General features: G+C 40.2%; 1 protein-coding gene across 1 annotated transcript; it reads right to left on the bottom strand.

The window, feature by feature from the left end:
* Window positions 1-14,005: 14,005 nt before the first annotated feature.
* LOC307030538 (general transcription factor II-I repeat domain-containing protein 2A-like) lies at window positions 14,006-16,579 on the bottom strand. Its single transcript, XM_079667031.1, has 2 exons — window positions 14,478-16,579; window positions 14,006-14,298 (listed from the first exon to the last, which is right to left on the bottom strand). Exons 1-2 carry the CDS (start codon window positions 16,310-16,312, stop codon window positions 14,274-14,276), a joined length of 1,860 nt encoding a protein of 619 aa, XP_079523157.1. The 5' UTR covers window positions 16,313-16,579; the 3' UTR covers window positions 14,006-14,273.
* Between the last annotated feature and the right edge of the window lie 2,253 nt (window positions 16,580-18,832).

The raw sequence follows: 18,832 nt of genomic DNA, 5'->3' as shown, positions 1-18,832 counted from the left end.
ACCATTTACATGCAACCTATAGAACACACTACAGGGGATGGAAAACCCCAAGGATCATAATAGGGTCTCTTAAATAGATACACATACCAAAAACAGTCAACAGCTCTCTTTAATGTTGTTCTATAATTGTATAAATGCAATAAACTATATATTTTACACATATGGTATAACTATATACAAGTTTATCATTTGTGCTATCCAGAGGTGGGAAGTAGTGGAGTACAAATACTTTGTTACTTTACTTAAGTACATTTGTCTGGTATCAGTACTTTATAGAGGTGGGGACTCGAGTTACATGACTTGACTCGAGTCGCATATTTTTTGACTTGAGACTTGCTTGACTAACATTGATTAAAGACTTGACTTGACTTTGACTTGGTATTCATGACTTGAGACTTGACTTAAGCTTGAGACAGATGACTTGAAAGGACTTGACTGTTTAAAATTAAATATTTGCGTTTGTTTTTGTAGTGGGATATTACGTTTAGTAAAAAAACATGATTATAACGCCATGCGCGCAAACCTGGCAACCCACTAGAAGGCAGGAGTCTCAGTTAACATGGCAGCGGCTAGCTTCACTCCAAAAATAGTGAAGTTTGGATTCAAGGATTATTTTGTCAATCACGCTAATAATAAGAGAACAGCGGTATGCAGGGTCTGCAGCATAAAGATCAGTGACAGGACCAGCACAACATCCAACTTCATTCGTCACTACAAAAAAAAACACAGAGAAAGGTAGGCTACGTGACTGTTGTGTTAGCTAGAAAGCTAACGTTAAGTTTAAGCTACGTTAGACTTGGTTTCAAATCGATTAAGCAAAGAGAAGACAAAATGGGGTAAATGAACAGTAGGACCGCCAAGGGATTCATTTTGACTAACCCTGATACTGACGGGCTGGAGAGAGAGAGAGAGAGAGAGAGAGAGAGGAGAGAGAGAGAGAGAGAGAGAGAGAGAGAGAGAGAGAGAAGAGAGAGAGAGAGAGAGAGAGAGAGAGAGAGAGAGAGAGAGAGAGAGAGAGAGAGAGAGAGAGAGAGAGAGGAGAGAGAGAGAGACCTCGTTTATTTCCCCTGTGTTATTATCAGAAGTTACTGGAAACTTTTGAATAATGTAGTTCATCTACTTTTAGTAGTCTGTTTAAATGTTTTAATTATGTTGTTTTTGTTTGTAGAAGTGCATCATTCTTTGATTTATTGTAAAATGAATCTGAACTTTTTGATCTGTTATGATGATAAACTGAAGCCAGTTCTAAATTAACCCAATTAAGTGAGTTTTAAATCGTCCTGCTTAGTTTATAAGGAAATTATGAAGAGGAACAAATTAAATGGTTTGAAAATGATATCTATGTAGGTGCTGACGCTGTTGGCGGTTCTAGTGTTAACATACATTTTAATTAAATATGTGTAATGGCAAGTACTATATTTTCTTACCTGGAATTCTGCCTTTTTGAACAGACTTTTTGAGTCCTAGCTATATTGTCTACAGTTCTGGGGTTAATATGATTGTCATCGGTTTAAATTAGATTTCAAATGATTAACTGTGTATGTAATGAAGATCATAGTGTGGGTTGAATCCATTTTCATAACCACTGTCTTTTAACTGATTTAAATGCGGAAACTGGGCTTATTCATCAGAATTTCGTATGACTTGACTTGACTTGCTTGACTCTCACCACAGTCATTGTAGGCTGGCTTGATACTTGTAGGTCAAGACTTGAGACTTGCTCATGACTTGCACATGTAGGACTTACTTCCGCCTCTGGTACTTTACTCCACTACTTATTTTTCTGACCACTTTTTACTTTTAATTCTTACATTTTGAACACAAATACCTGTAATTTCTACTTCTTACATTTTCAAACAGGCTGGTTCCTTCAGTTTGAATGTGTGTTTGGTGGCGTGATCATTATTATTTAGAGTCATTGCAGGCCTATTGATTTGAACACGATCCGTGTATCCATCATTTTCTCTAAAGAAGAGATGCCGTTGTTCAGCATAGAAACATTCATTAGCTAACAATGACATTATTGTAAAGGGAGGTCAGTTAATCTTTAAAACGGTTGGTAGTTAAGGGTAATTTTTACTTAAGTACATTTAGAAGTATATACTTCTTTACTTTTACTTGAGTAAAGAAGTCTAGTCAGTACTTCTACTTATACCAGAGTATTTTTAAACACGAGTTTCTGTACTTCTACTTGAGTAAATGATGTGTGTACTTTTCCTATCCAGTGCTATCAAATATGTTTTGCAGCTCCAGACACATTTAATTTGATGGAAGAGAGGGAAAATTGTCACTTTGGATAGTAAAGGTTGCCTACCCCTTATATACTATAAGGGTTGATGCTGATTGGAAAATAAAAAGGCTGCACTCTGGCTCAATGGTACCTAAACATTTCTACTAAAATAATCGTATGTTCTGAGAAATCGTTCCATATTCTCATTGTCCCCTGAAATGTGACCATATGTGAGGCTAAATGGACAAGATTTCAAGCCTTGCTCCATTTGCTTTTGCATTAAAGCGCCCGGCTCCAGGCTCTGAGCGCAGCTGCCGTCGGCCAGCCAGGAAATTGCACCTGAAATTGTCCCTGTGGTCTGAGTGGCTTATAAGTCACCTTGCACGTATGAAGGTAAATGCGAGAAGCAAAGAAACAGCCTCTCCACTTCTCTATATCCACAGGTAGTTTCTCAGCCCATCTGCTTTAAAATAATGTCCGCCTGCAGCCAATGGTTACCAGAGAAAGGTCAGCGAATCGTGCAGTGTTAAGTCTGGAGTTAAAGAATCCAAAATGGAAGCGGGTGTCTGTTTTCTTTGGCCAACACTGCATGTACAAATAAATCCCAGATCCTCGGTTTTTTATCCCTCGTCTGTAATCCACCCTCTTGTTTTCAGTTTTCCTGCTATTGCAGTAAATTGGCTCATTTTTTTTGGTATGTGCTGCCTGTTCACAGGGAATGAATGGAGGAGCTTGAATTTCCCTGATCTGGGCAAACAAATGCAATTGAATAGGAATTGTGTGCTGGCTTCATTATCATTTGAAATAGATCATTTCTCTATTCACTGTCTCCCGGGTTTCCAGGCAGTGAAGGAGCAACAGATATGTCTTGCTTAGCCGGACCTAAGCCTCGGTGTTAGAGAGGCCGTAAGTGCAGCCTGGAAACCTGCTCATGAATCAATGCCAAGCGCCAGAGGAAACATACCTTTAGTGGTTAGAGTTTGGAAGAGGGCCAGTGCTGTTGGCCATGTTGGCTACTCTATCATTCCAATTAAAGAGCCTGGAGCATGTTCAGGCTTGTACAGGACCTTTGTTCTTATCAATCCATATCTCAACACTTCAGCATGCGTGATTACAACACATTTAACATTCTGTCCCGGTCCCATGCTTAAAAGATTGAATTAATGTGGTTATATTTTGCATGTTAAAATCTGTTACTGTGCCAAAATCTGTATTCAGATATTTCAGAGCCCAATGCTTCACCCAGAAGGTTAACATTTGGATGCAAATCAACAGAAAAGGATTTGCTTTTACTAAAGGTCTAATTTTCATCACCATCTGCCTCTGGGTAGTGAATAATTTACAATAGCATACTCATGCATTGATTACTGAATGGGAACAGGCCTGGGGGTACAGGGGGTCAAAGGGCTTCTGTTTGAAGTAACTGTTCATATTATTCCAATCAAACAACTTGTCATGATGGCATGAACAGACAGAAAAGGAGGAGTTTATGGAGCCTGGATTGAGTTTTGTCTGATCACTTCTCCACTTTTTTGGAAAGAGAAAGAAAAGAAAGTCACTATCAGGAAAAAATGTTTAACAAGACGAGGAGAAACACGCCAAGAACTCCAGTGGCTCTCCATTCACTCAATTGGAACTGTGGAACACTACAAATACACAGTAAAAATACAATCAACAAAATAAGGTTCTGTAAGAAGAAAGCCCTAGATGGTTTAGGGGCCAATTTATCTAACATTTCAGGGTTCAAACTCAGTCCAAAGTGGACCAAATTTATAACTTTCAGGATTCTGAGCAATGTTTTTATATTCCTTAACATAACACAATTTTTGAATATGGCTTCTAAATGATAAGTACTGTATTTATTATAGTTGTTTCATTCAGATTAGGTTGCTTATAACAGTGTTTTATGTAACTAGCATTTGTAACACAATTTAAGTCATAATCAAAATATATTTTCAACATCAGACAGCTTGATATATATTCTGCTAGCTCTGAAAAGCCTGAGCTGCATTCATGCCCTTGAGAAGCAAACAATACCAATCAATGACCATCAAATATGCAGCTGTATAATTGGAATATTAGGTCAACTCAAATAATTCTGACAGCCTTGAACAAGAGGCAATAAAACCCTCCTCGCAGTTAGAGTGCATTATAAAGAGAGATGTAAGAGAGGAGTGGAGGAGGAGGAGGAGACTCGGCAAATGATGAGCGAGGCAGCTGTGAGAGCACGGAAGTCAACACCATCCCACCCTCTCCCCCAGAAAAACGGTCAGTCATTTCCTGAAACAGCTGGGCTCTGTAGTTTTTACCAAACATTTCTCAAATAGGAGGAAATTATGGGTTTTAGGGGTGCGACGGTATCCGTATTCGTCCCGTACCGTCACGGTTCGGACGTCACTGTTCGGTTCATGCAGTCACACGACGAATACGCCTTTTTTTACAAGTGGGAGAAAAGTCTGTCACTCAGGGCAGTATCCACTACACCACCCAGATTTGGTAATCTCCGGAGCCTGGCAAAAGACAACAGCACTTCAACCAACCCAGTCTCACAAAAAAACGTGTAATAACTACGTTGGTCCACAACGTAGGACGTAGTATTTCTACAAAAACGCCTCTGGACTTGTAAGATCCCTACGTTTTTGTTCACCATTCATTCCAATGGCTGGTGTCTATGTCACGTGATCTTCAAATTTCTTCCCGCAGAAGAAAAAAAACATAGCATAAGACACTACACTACCCAGAATCCCCAGCTATCGTTTAGGACTACACCATGTGCTCTGTTTGACAAGCGCCGTGATTAGTTCTCAAGCTCTGTGATTGGTTGACCTCCAACTGCATTCCATTCATTCCAATGGCTGGCGTCTATGTCATGTGATCTTCAAATTTCTCCCTGCAGAAAAAAAAAACATGGCCGAACTTCGTTTTATTCTCGGTGGAAAATGCCTATTTTAAAGTTAGTTTGGCCATTAAAATGCGTTTTGATGTCATTTGATGCGAGAAATATGAGTTGTTATTTCAGATTATGTGTGCAGTGGATGTACATGATCTTTAGCTTACTAGTTATTACGAAGATTACTTCAGGAAACGTTTTCATTGTTACCAAGGTGGTTGCTAGGGACGCTGCTATCGATATTATTTCTGTTATGTTGTGTCACTGTTTAATGGTGTTATCTTTATTGCTACCCCCTTCCCCGTCAATGTATAGTGTTGGTCTTAGTATTAGTTTAACAAAATCCGCATCTAAAATTGTGGCATAGATACGTTATTTTCCCCTTTGCAATTCTCCATTTACTCAACAATAACACATAATTATCCTTGTGTTTATTTATTTGTTTGATTAATAAACACAAGTTGGAGTCCGTCAGGACAGAGGGTCGGAGCAGCTCATTTGCTTTAGAGAATATTACACCCGGAAGTAAGTATTCTCTCCGCTTCGCTTGACAAACCCCGTGATAGTCCTCAAGCTCTGTGATTGGAGAGTTTGCTCCGAGGGTTACGCCGAGCGTCGAACAGCACTTGAAACGGGATGGAACCACGGCAGACTGTCCAAAACTGGATTTGAACGGGTCCACCGCTTCCCCCCCTCCCCCACTCCGTCCCCAGAACTACACATGCTGGCTATTTTGTTTCGCAACATGTTCTATGGCACGTCTCTGGGAATTGTAGTTTTAAAAGACGTTTTCGTATTTCCCATAATAAGAAGTTGCCAGTATTAAACTGTGTACATCCCTGGAGGTTTAGGGGATAGGAGCACTCAAATCTAAAACATATAATTAATAAATGGGTGAAAATTGCTTGTGCCCAAAATGGGCAGCATTAATATATATACCCACATGCCAGCTAAGGTCAGAAGAGCTTTATTTAACAGCTGGTCTTATGTCTGTGACCCCTCCTGTTGTTCATTGATTAGCCTGAAACATGCACTTGTCAAGGTTCAGAGGCACATTTTGCAAATATGGCAGTAGCCATCGATCATCTTAAGATAAGATATACTTTATTGATCCCAAGTTGGAAACATTTGCGTTACATCAGCATGTGTAACAGTTGTGAATATGCAGTGGTGTTTATTTGTAAATCATTTAGTATAATCACACAAATTCTGTGTTTTATATTTAATAATGATGTGTTCTTTATTTATTGATTGTTCAATACCTTGTCAGGTATTGAACAAAACTTGGGTCGCAGGTTACTCAACAGTGCATTACAAGACATCTATCAATATGTGTCTATACCTCCACCATTAAACGGTCGTATTCTGCAAATTTCTTATACTATCTACATACATCTTTTAAGAGTATAATACATATGTATAATATCAGTTAAAATAAGTGCTTCAACATAACATATGCACAAATATTGATAGATGTATTGTAATGCACTGTTGAGGAACCTGCGACCCAAGTTTTTCATTCATTGCATAACTACACCGTAGTTGTGTATAATATGATATGTCAATAAACCTTAGAAAATCTTGAAATCTTGAAAGGGATTTGCAAAATAGTCAAATATATATATATATAGTTATATACAGTCTTTAATTAACTATTAGTAGAGAATAACGAGTAATGAATATACTTAATAGTTCAATCAGAAGAGACGTGATGTATGAAATAAATGTTTATTATCGGGACCCATGACATGCGGGAATAGTGATTGACGTATTACAACAAGTAACTGTAATGGTGTTTTGGCGATTAGGCCCCGGGTTTGCAGGATGATCATTCAGGAGGGAAGGAACCGCTCTGATGAACCCCCCGGGGTCTAGACTATCTGGTGGTGATAGTAGTTTGTCCGATCTGAAGGGAGAAGGTTTCAGCTTGGCCCTGTATTAGGAGACAGGAGGCGAAGGGGTGGAGGAGGGTTGTGCATTGACACCTGAAATTACAACTGACAGGGAGGGGAGAGCAGATTTAAAGGGTTAGCAGGTGCGATGATTGGCTAGCCGGGGCGTGATGCCCCTGATCACTTATTGAGATAACGTGTGGTACCCGATAATGTTGTCTTCCTGATTGAACTTGCGCTGAGCTACATTTATCCTATTAATATCAAATGGATCAAATATAAAAGTCAGCCGAATTAGTGTTGATACTGCGAGGAGACGTATTGTGTGAAAAGAAATGTAAGATGTTGTTTAATTGCTGATATATTTATGATCCACGTCACGTTTTCAGTGTTGGCGGCAGTTCTCCTGTTTGTCTAGAAGTCTTCTCATCAGGGCTCCATAAATAGAGAACTAGGGCAGATATGTAATATTTAATGCAACCGAACCGTGGATTACAATGCCGTTATGTGATGACTTTCAAAGAGAAAAGCAAGCACACTCGGAATAAAGTATTATTATTTTTTTTTTTTAAATAATTCGGTCTGTTTCCGGTATTTGTTAATGACGATGTGATGTGAGATGTGAGACTGGAATTACACAGGGGAAAATAACGTATCTATGCCACAATTTTAGATGCGGATTTGGTTAAACTAATACGTTTGCGCTGTGGACCAACACTATACATTGACGGGGAAGGGGGTAGCAATAAAGATAACACCCTTAAACAGTTAAACAACATAACATAAATAATATCGATAGCAGCGTCCCTAGCAACAACCTTGGTAACAATGAAAACGTTGTATGGGCACACTTTCCTGAAGTAATCTTCTTAATAACTAGCAAACTAAAGATCATGTACATCCACTGCACACATAATCTGAAATAACAACTCATATTTCTCGCATCAAATGACATCAAAACGCATTTTAATGGCCAAACTAACTTTAAAATAGACATTTTCCACCGAGAATAAAAGGAAGTTCGGCCATGTTTTTTTTTTTTGCAGGGAGAAATTTGAAGATCACATGACATAGCCATTGGAATGAATTGAGAAAAAAAACGTAGGGATCTTACAATTTCAGAGGCGTTTTTGTAGAAATACTACGTCCTACGTTGTGGACCAACGTAGTTATTACACATTCACAGTGTTAAGGTTCCTTATATTATAAACTGAAACTTGCATTACTGTTCAAAATAAATAAAAACAAACCTGGAATTATACATTTGGGAGTTTTTTTTGTGCTTTTTCTTGTTGTATCGAACCCGTACCGAACGGTGACCCCCAAACCGAGGTACGATACCGAACCGTGAATTCTGTGAACAGTTACACCCCTAGTGGGTTTGCTGGGGACTATTTTCAGCTGCGGATTATTACACCTTTGAGTACTTGAGGTAGCAGGATGGTGTGTGAGGGATTAAATGATCAGTGTGTGGCTTGACTGGAAAACAGACTTGGATCATGGATGGCACAAGCAGCAAGATGCCATCATTGTGAGGACGGCAAACATAGAGCCACTGGAACGACACTTTGTAACATTTTATTCTGAGGAACATTTTAATTTGTAATAATAGTTACTGTTGATTCTCTCTTGTAAATGGTCACATAGTTTAGATGTACGACAGCGATTGCGTTTTGAAAAAGGTGGAAATAGGCTTTGATGCGCCCTTGTGAGCCAACGTCTCCGTTATCAGCCCTGCTGTCTTCAAATGCTTCAGGGATTTTGTTGAAGTGAACGAGGGTTTATTAAAATAAAGCATCTGTGTGCAGATACTGAATACATCACCCACATGTATTCATTTGTTGGGCAGATTCTGCTGGCTTTTTTTTATTGACAGCAGTTTTAAAAAATAAGCCAAAACCATAGGCTTCATCTTCAAAGATTAATATATTTTCATTTTTAGTTGTACGGCATAAAATCGGAAGGAAATACCCCATTGGTGAATATCTGGTACTAACAAGTGACTTTACCTTCCAGGTCTGGCCTACAAAATACGTCTTCACTGCACCGTTCAACATTTGAACAGAATATTTCCCAGTTGTCCAGCCATTTGAAATCTTACCGATGATGTTGGTTGACCCGCACAATGTTTTTCTAACGGAAACGTTCATTGTTGGTTTTAGTCTTTTAATTAGATTTGATTTGTAAAGAAGTAAGCACCGTTCTTTGATAGCAGCAATATGTGGTTTGTGTTTCAGTTGAAAACACTTAAACACATAATATAGTGCAGTGTGTAGTAAGACATTATGTGCACTTAAGTCTATAAGCACAAAAAACTAAAACAACCAAACCTGCATTGGACCTCGTCTCTCCAGCCTCAATGGTTTACGCTCCGCTGCCAAGTCAGAGGTCTAATTATGCATTTGAGCGTGAGGGTTTAATTAGCACTTTTCATTTGGAGTGATTGGCACTAGCATAAGTTCTGCTGAATGCTGTTTAACTACAGGGGAGGCACCGGGCTCCATCACCAGGCCACTCCACTCACCAGCGTTTTTCATTTTGCAGATACGTGTATATTCATGTCCCTGCAAACCAGTGTGTCAGAGTTAAGGGTTGCATGTTAATTTTAGAGCTTGTGTGTGTGTGTGTGTGTGTGTGTGTGTGTGTGTGTGTGTGTGTGTGTGTGTGTGTGTGTGTGTGTGTGTGTGTGTGTGTGTGTGTGTGTGTGTGTGTGTGTGTGTGTGTGTGTGTGTGTGTGTGTGTGTGTGTGTGTGTGTGTGTGTGTGTGGAACTAGGTGTGTAAGTAGGTGTATTCAGGGACTGTGTGAGCATGCTGAGAGTATGTTTGAGTGTTACTCGTTGGCTTTTAATGTTTTACGTCCAAAGATTGTAACATAATTGTTTTTAGGTTAGTTGAAAGCATAACTAAAAACTTGTGCTTTCAACTAACATTATACAATGATGTGTAATTTGTTGACATCAAGACAACCTTCCAGTGTTTTTGTGCATGCATTTTTATGTCTTTCTTTTTGCGTGGGTTTTTTAAGTTCTCACAACTGCACTCGCTAGCACATTAGCAAGGGAGCGGGGGCTGTCACAAGAGGAATGCTGAGACATCCATCTCTATCTCTCAGCGCTGAGATACAATATTTGGAGCTACCAGGTACACACACACACACACACACACACACACACACACACACACACACACACACACACACACACACACACACACAATCACACGCATACATGCGCTTTCTTCCCTGCTTTGAGATCCAACTAAACACTTTTCATCTCACTTTGCTTCTGTCTCACTTTCTTTATCACCCCCCCAAAACAATAACTCATTTCCCTCCCCTCTGTCTTTTCAACACCCCCCCTCCTCCACCTGAAAACTGCAACACCAACACTTTCCTTCCTTTCCTCTGAAGCAGATCCCCATGTGGTCAAGCATAACATAAGTACACTGTTAACCCCTTCCTATTTGTATTGTCTGAATATCTCTGTCAGCACACACAGGCACACACACACACACACACACACACACACACACACACACACACACACACACACACACACCTCCTTAATTAACAAACAATTTGTAAAGGGAGGAGGCAGACAGATGTTTGGGAAACAATTAAGTGAATAACAAATGTGCGAACAAAGGGTTTTGAGAAGCCTTCATAATCCCGCCTGCCTGTCTGTTACGATGAGAGTTAACTGCTCCTCATCATTTCATAGCGCTCGCCTCCTCCCTGTGCTCCTACGGGCGGGGGCATCTCATTCTAAGAGCTAATAAAGGGAGCCATCTGAATGCTGTGATTGTCACACGGTGCACAGAAGTCAGTGACATGTCAATCAAGCTTTGCTGAGTCTGGAGGGCAAACATGAGGAAGCCAAGAGATGTGAAATGAAAATGAAGAAGAAGAGAGAGCTGTCCTTGTGTTTTCCCACTGAAGGATTTTGCTGATTGTGCACTCTCCTTTTTTAGCACTGCCCTACTTCACATAGCTCACCTGCCCAGTGCACCTGCTGCTGACTCACGAGAAGCTGAGCAGAAAACTCTCCTGTTCCTACATCTCTGAGTTGGAGTACTAGTGAGTGCAGGGTTTACTTTAAGTGGTTTAAAGGGGCACTCTAGCTATTTAGCATTGCATTCCTCTGAAGTTGGCGGACTCTACGAGAATTTTAAACCTTAAATAAATATTGCTCTAAAAGGTCATATTTAAGCATGTGCTTGACACAACAGTAGCCAAATGCTTTATTGAATATCAGAGACTTCAGTGAAATACTGCCCAACTTTGTCCTTAGAACTTACACATTTTTGGAGCATGCACAGCTTTATTTATCAAAAGAGTTTTCCCAAAATGCATCAGAATGTTTCATATTCTAATTTTGACTCTTCATAACTTCATAAAATCTCAAATAGCTTGTGTTAAAGAGGAAATATTACGCTTTATGCAATTGTCCTAGAGTGTAGTAAAAGGTTTTTGTGCATGTATACGGTCTGCAAAGGCTAACATCACTGTGTCCCAGAGGGAGTTTATCTCCAACACAAGTACAAACGGCTCTTAATCTGTTTTCCTTGGCGTGGCAAAGCTCTACGGCTCCTTAATTAGAAAGATGTTAGAAGACATTGGCCTTCAATAAAGAATTCCTTATCCAACCCAGAAAAATATTTATCTGGAAGCATAACATTGTGCAAAGCTCATTCTGCTTCCCTTCAAAAAGATTTTTTTTACGGCAAGATCCTGAATACAGTTTTTTCTTAAAGTCGGTCTTTGCTGTTTCAAATGAAGTGAATCTTCTTAATGGACAAGGATATTGTAAAACTGTAAAACTGTAAATATGTCTATGCGTACAAACATATTTGTTTTTGTTCCCAAACTGCAGTTTCCACAAACCACTCCGTAGGTAGATGTGGTGTCTAGACATTTATGTTAAGTTAATTCATTTAGTTCAATCCTTTGTCTTTTGCCTTGTCTTGTGACTTCCTGTTTTATTTTGTAGTAACCTTTCCCTCTCGTTTCAGAGCCCTTCCTGCCCTTGTGTGCTTTCCCTCCAGTGTGATTGTCAGCTCCTCCCTTAATTGTTGCCACCCGTGTCTCCTTACCTTGTGTCTATAGGCCGTGTCTCAATTCAGGGGCTTCACCCTTCGGAGGCTGCATAGACCGCATACGTCACTTCCGGCGAAAGAAGGCTGTCCCAATTTTTCAAAAAGACGAGACTCCTCCGAATGCGGCCTACGAATGCAGCCTTCTTTTCCCGGATTTGGAGCATACATCTGATGTATCCTCCGCGGTCTACCATATCCCAGGGTGCAATGCGCCCAGCAGAGTGGATTTAAAAGCAGCAGCAAGCGGAAGAATCACGAATAAATATGAGTATTGGGTTTTAACTTACTTTAAATTAACTAACGTCACACACGTCAAACCCAAGGGGCATTAACCTGTTAAGCACTGAGCCTGTTTTTCAGGTCTCAGGCTCGAAAATGACATTCCCAGAACAAATGACCATATCTTCCCTTCTAAAAGGGTTCAATAAATAATATTTTTTCTCAAAGCAAGGTTACATCTGTGAGTTGGATGTAGAAGTGTCAGAATCAATATAGATGTTTTTTTATTTTAAAGTAAATTCAGATTGAACACAGCAAAAAAATGTAAATGATAGTGTCTGTCCAAAAAAAAAAATTACTTGTTGTGAAAACCACCCTTGAATGATGAGATGGTAGACTAAAAGCTTTAGGAATCCAAACCTTTTTTAGAGAGATTTAGCACAAAAAAGAAACTAGGGCCGGGACTTTAACGCGTTAATTAAGATTAATTAATTACACAAAAATTAACGCGTTAAAAAAATTAACGCATTTTAATCGCACTTATTTTTGCACCGCGGAACGTTTCTCACTGGATGAGTTTCAGGGGTACCGATTATACTGGAGCACCAACTAACGTTCATGACTTCAGACAACAACAAACCACAGTGAACAATAGTCAAACATGAACGAAGAAGCTGATGAGACCGCTTTGGTTGGCCCCGTGGATGCGACATTTTGTTTTAAAAAACGGACGGATGGAAGCGTCAATAAGAGCACGGTTGTTTGCAAATTATGCAAAAAGGAATTTGCATATCACCGCAGCACATCAAGCCTCAAGTATCACCTCAATGCAAAACATATAGCAGCTAGCGTGGATGTTAGCCCGACTCGGAGTACAAGGACCCACACCCAAATGATCAAACAGTGGCCTATGCAACAGAGAGATTTTATTTTTCATCAGGATATTGGAAGAATAGGAGGGATTGAGGTCAATCACTGGCACTTTTTTATTTTATTTTAAATGGTACACTTTATGTTGAACTATTTATTACGTTGTTGGTGCAACTGGCACTTTATGTTGAACTGTTTATTGTTTTGGTTATTGAGAGAGTTGGACTGAAATTGATTAGATTTTTTAAATCAACTGTTGGTAAATCAACAAAGTCTGTTATGGCCTCTGAAGCAACAGAGAGATGTTTTCTAATAGTCAGGGTTTCCAATGTTCTGAATGTACTTGAAAGTATTGTGTTTTACTTAAAAAACAAAGTGTTATAGTTTACAGAAGATCTACCTATACCTATAGGCTACCTGAATCTCTGAAATGTACTATATTCCTATGCTATTGCTACACTTTATGGCAAAAATTGCACTTTTCTGTTGGTCTTGGTTAAGTACCACCTTGAAAAAAATAAACAATGTTTTGTTGCTTAAGCTTATGTATTCAGTCATTATTCAATGGTATACTAAAATCCATGTGAAAAAAATTGCTTCTCACTGTTCTCAGGTCAAATATTTATGTGATTAAAAATGCGATTAATTTCGATTAATTAATTACAAAGCCTCTAATTAATTAGATTCATTTTTTTAATCGAGTCCCCGGCCCTAAAAAAAACTTCTGGGATCACTTGGGTGAATTTTCCATATCTCTGGCCCCCCTTGGTCGATTTTGATGATTGACATCTCTTTATAACCACTAGAGCAGGGGTTCTCAAAGTTTTGATGAGTGAGGGCCAATTTAGGTACCCAATATTGGATTGAGGGCCGCCCAAGAAAAAACGGAACACAAAATTCCAAAACAAATCTTTTCTTTATTGCACACACACACACACACACACACACACACACACACACACACACACACACACACACACACACACACACACACACAGAGAGTATTGCGCTGGAGTTAGTGATATGCTGTGGATTTCCTGTCTTATCAGCAGGGCCCTGTTTCAGAACCAATTCCAGCTACTCAAGCACCACAGGATAGTCTCTGCAAGACAAATACAGAGAGACAGAGAGGGGGGAGGGAGAGAAAGAGACTTTTAAAATAGAAGCTTACCAAAGACCACAATAACACAGTATTCATCATCATCATTGTTATTATTATTGTTGTTGTATTTGTAACACAAATCGGCTATTATTGCCTGTCATCAACATACATTTTCCTACTTTGAATGGGATTTATGGTGCTGTCGTCTGTTGGCTACTATTCCTTTGATGTCCGGTTCCATCTCCGTTGTTGCTATACGAAGGACAGCATGTAGATGGGCATCCGTCAGCCTGGATCTCAGCTGGGATTTGTTGATGGCCATGGTGGAGAAGGTTTTCTCACAAATGTATGTGCTTCCGAACAGAGAGGCCATTCTGATGGCATGTTGGCGAAGTGCAGGGTACGTAGATGGGGAAAGTCCTTTGTAGAACTCGATGAGATTCTTGTCTCGATATGCTGCTCTGGCCTCAGAGCTCTCCTGCAGGTCGATGAGCTCGAACTGCATTTCTGCAGGCTCTTCTTCGGGTGCACATGTGAAGGGATCTTGGAATAGGTTGAATGACTTCTCGTGGTCACTGAAGTCCGAGAAGCGGTGGTGGAATTCCTCTTGGAGTTTTTCCATGAGGTTGTGGTTCTTGTCTGAACACAGGTGATGTAAAACGTCACATTCACCTGCGAGCACCTTGCAGGCGGGGAAATGGGTTAGATCCCCCTCTCTGAGCTGTCCCTGCACTAGTTGAAGTTTTCGCTGGAAAGCTTTGACGCTTTCAAACAATGTGGAAATGAGCTTCCCATGGCCCTGCAGCTTCACATTGAGATCGCTGAGAAAGGTGTTCAGGTCAACAAGGAACGCTAGGTCACAAAGCCATTCAGTGTCACTTAACTGTGGCAGATCTTGTCCTTTTGATTGCATGAACTCAGCGATTTCTTTCCTCAAATTAAAAAAACGCTTCAGTGTGGCACCTCTGCTCAGCCACCTGACAGCAGTGAAGTATATGACGTCACCAAATTCAGCCTCTGATTGCACCAAAAAAGTTTTGAATTGACGGTGATTCAGACCTCTGGACTTTATGAAATTCACTGTCTTGACAACAATGTCCATGACATGTTTCATTTCAAGCGTATGAGCAGCAAGGGCTTCTTTGTGAATTATGCAGTGATATTTGATTAGGTTCTCACCTCCGTTATTGGCCACTTTGTCGCTGAGCAAAGAGACAGCGCCCGCCTTTCTCCCGACCATGGCTGGCGCTCCATCTGTTGTGACACCGACCATGGATGTCAGCTCCACATTGTATGCATCGAGACTACGACACACAGCATCACAAATGTCGATTCCCCTTGTTCTGTCTTTGATACTCTCCATGCTTAGCAGTTCCTCGCCTATTTCAAAGTCCTCCGTGACCGTTCGAATGAAAATCAGCAGTTGTGCAGTATCAGAAATGTCTGTACTCTCATCCAGTGCTATAGAAAAGGACCCCTTGCCTAGGCCTTCCACACGTAGTCCCAATTGCTCTTTGAGATCATTGGCCAGATCTTCGATTCGTCGTGTCACTGTGTCATTCGATAAACTTATGTCACGGAACTTTGACTTTTGTTCAGGGCATACAATGTCAGCCACTTTCAAAATGCAGTCTCGCACGAATTCTCCATCACTGAACGGCTTGCTCCGCCTGGCAATTTCGTGAGCTACCACATAGCTAGCCTGTGTTACAGCTTCACCGGATTTTGCAAGATTTGTGAAAACTGACTGCTGGGCAGTTAAACCTCTTTGAAGTTGTTCAAGTTTAGTTCTGCGCTCCTTGCCCATGAACTTGTCATACATTTTATGATTGGTATCATAATGGCGTTTTATGTTATACTCCTTGAGCATTGCATTCACCTGCTTGCAGATGAGGCATATCACTTTATCCGACCCCTGAGGTAAAACGAAGTAAGCGTTGCTCCATTTCTCCTGGAACTTCCTTTTCTCCTCACTGACAAAACAATTTTTACGCCACGGCCCTGGCTCCTCCATCTCGCTTACACAACGAAAACTTCCAACAAATTTTGTTTCCGCTGTTCACGTGAACACTTTGCCGCCTTTGGGAAGTGCATCCAATCAGGGAGTGAGTTTGGGGATGCTCGCGCTGGGGGTATTCAGTGGAAATAACAGTGTGCCTGAGTGTGGACGTTGGGAGAGACAGCTTGTTGTTTTATTATTGTATAACCGGACTTTTGTGTGCGTTCATATACTTAACCACACACGCAAACACACACACTCTTTCTCTGCCATTACATAGCAGACACTACTTTATCTGTCAAGTTGTCTCCGATGCCACCACAACTTCCTGTCAAACACGTTATCTCGCCTTCAAAATAAAAGCATGCAAACGGAACTGTAAGTTAACCTAAATTAAATCCAAAATACACATAAAACTACAACGAAGGCAACAAAAACAATGCAACATCTCCTTCAGTCTCAGAGGACACAAAGTTGGGTTATCTACAGACAGTGACTAGCTAAAATCGCTAGCTAACTCCCGTTTCTGATAACTTACAACAGATTTTCCGCTTAACTGCAACTCGCGAGATTTGCGAGATTTGCGAGATTCAGGTTACCAAATAAGGAGTGAGAGTGACGCGTAGAGGAACCGGAAGCTGCGCTAGCCTCCGGTGGCTACCATAATGCTATCATCTAGTTTCTCCGATTTTTGCACAAAAATGGATTGATGGACCATCAATAATTTTACTGTACTTGGGGTTTAACAGGTTAACTATCGCGGGCCGCCAGAAACATTTCCGAGGGCCGCCATTGGCCCGCAGGCCGCACTTTGAGAACCCCTGCACTAGAGCCATTGAAATCGAGGGAAGGTTTCACATACACACAAACGTTACCAAATAAGGAGTGAGAGTGACGCGTGGCCAAAACCAGAAGCTGCATTCACTCTGGTGGCTACCATTAGCAGCTAACCTTTTTTCTCAGATTTTTACATACAAATTGAATTATGGATTGTCAATAATTTGTTCAAAGTGACATACACATTGGATTAATAGATTAACCCTCAGCAGCGTTTTTATCGTTTTAATGCCATTGAACACGACTTTTGATCAGAATAACAGCCAAGGTAAGAGATGCTCCGTAAAGCTCCGTGATGTCTGTGTTTGCTTCCCCTGTCGCGAGTTTGGATCGCTCAGTGATGATACTATACCTATATAATCTGTGGAGTCTCAGCTTTAATCGGATATATTGTATGTGCAGTTACGATAAGTAATAAGGGTATCTTTATCTTGAGTTCTGTGCCAAAGTCAGTTTGCATTTTTTCGCTCAGGGGTCATTTAGACGCTTCTTATGAGACTTGTGCTTTCTTTTGGTAAAAATGGTTCATATCTTCAGTTCGCTGAGATTCTTGCCGTTAATCTGGTGCCAAACAGTAATAGGTTTTATGAATGTTAAGAAGCCCTGAGACACAGTCCCGAAAAAAAACTTTCACTTGCGGCCCTCGTACTTAAGAGGTTAAAACGTACATTTTTTGTTAAATAATACGGATAAATACGTGACGCTAATTAGCAAGCTGGATGTACTGCACTTTTGGTTTACACTTATTTTTAATTACATTCAGAAGTTTACTAAAGTCATGCAGAGATCTTGGCTCTGTTATAGATAAGTTATACTTTATATTACATAAATATACAAAGTGAAAACATTTAGACCTGTATAGCCTACAGTACGGTGGGATTTATAAAATGGTACCCTGACGTTTTGATGCTGTTTGTTTTATTTATTTCTCTGACATTTTGCAATGTTTTACTGTTTATTAAACTTTGGGGACAACAGATACCTTTGTATTCAGCTCATGCTGCTTTGAGGTAGGGCAAAAAAAAAAGCCTAATTAAAATATTTCCACCAGATTTGATCATCTTTTATTGAGGTTAAAGTTAATTTAATTTATCCTAATCCCATAATAATATAACAATCACAAATGGACAGCGGCCTTTTGCTTGATTTTAGTTTTTGCAGTGCTGTTAAATGGGATGCAAGTGTGACTGTCATTTCATCTCTTTAGTTTTTAAAAAACTAAAACAGTACATCATTTTAAATGATCCTTTAGGGATTGTTTGTCTGAAATGCTTAGTTACATTTTGCAATTATACTTTTGCAGCCCTGTGTTTAATATGATTAATTCATTTTGTTTTCTTTTGTTTTTCTCTGGAGAAGGACACCTAATCTCAAAAGTGCCCAGCGGATCATCAGGACAGAGCTGGGCGAAACTGTGGCGCGCTCACGGCCCCTAAACACGGCCTCGCTTCACTTTGAATGGGGTGACGTCACGCTTCGCCGAACTGCATTGTGGGAGCAAAGCGTAGCTTTTCTCGCGGTGCTCGCTGCAAAAGTAGGGCAAAGTTCTACTTTTTACGCTTCGACGGAGGCGTCAGCCAATCAAATCCTGCTTATGTAAATCTGCCAGTACAAGCGCTAGCCAAACAAACCGCGTGTATGTTGGGAGAGCCATACCGCAGTTCATTTCCCATATGTCAAAAAATGGAGGAGAAAATA

This window comes from Notothenia rossii (genome assembly GCF_949606895.1).
Source record: "Notothenia rossii genome assembly, chromosome: 2".
NCBI lineage: Eukaryota > Metazoa > Chordata > Actinopteri > Perciformes > Nototheniidae > Notothenia > Notothenia rossii.
The sequence above is the reverse complement of the archived record's forward strand: the minus strand, read 5'-3'. Positions and strand labels throughout refer to the sequence as shown.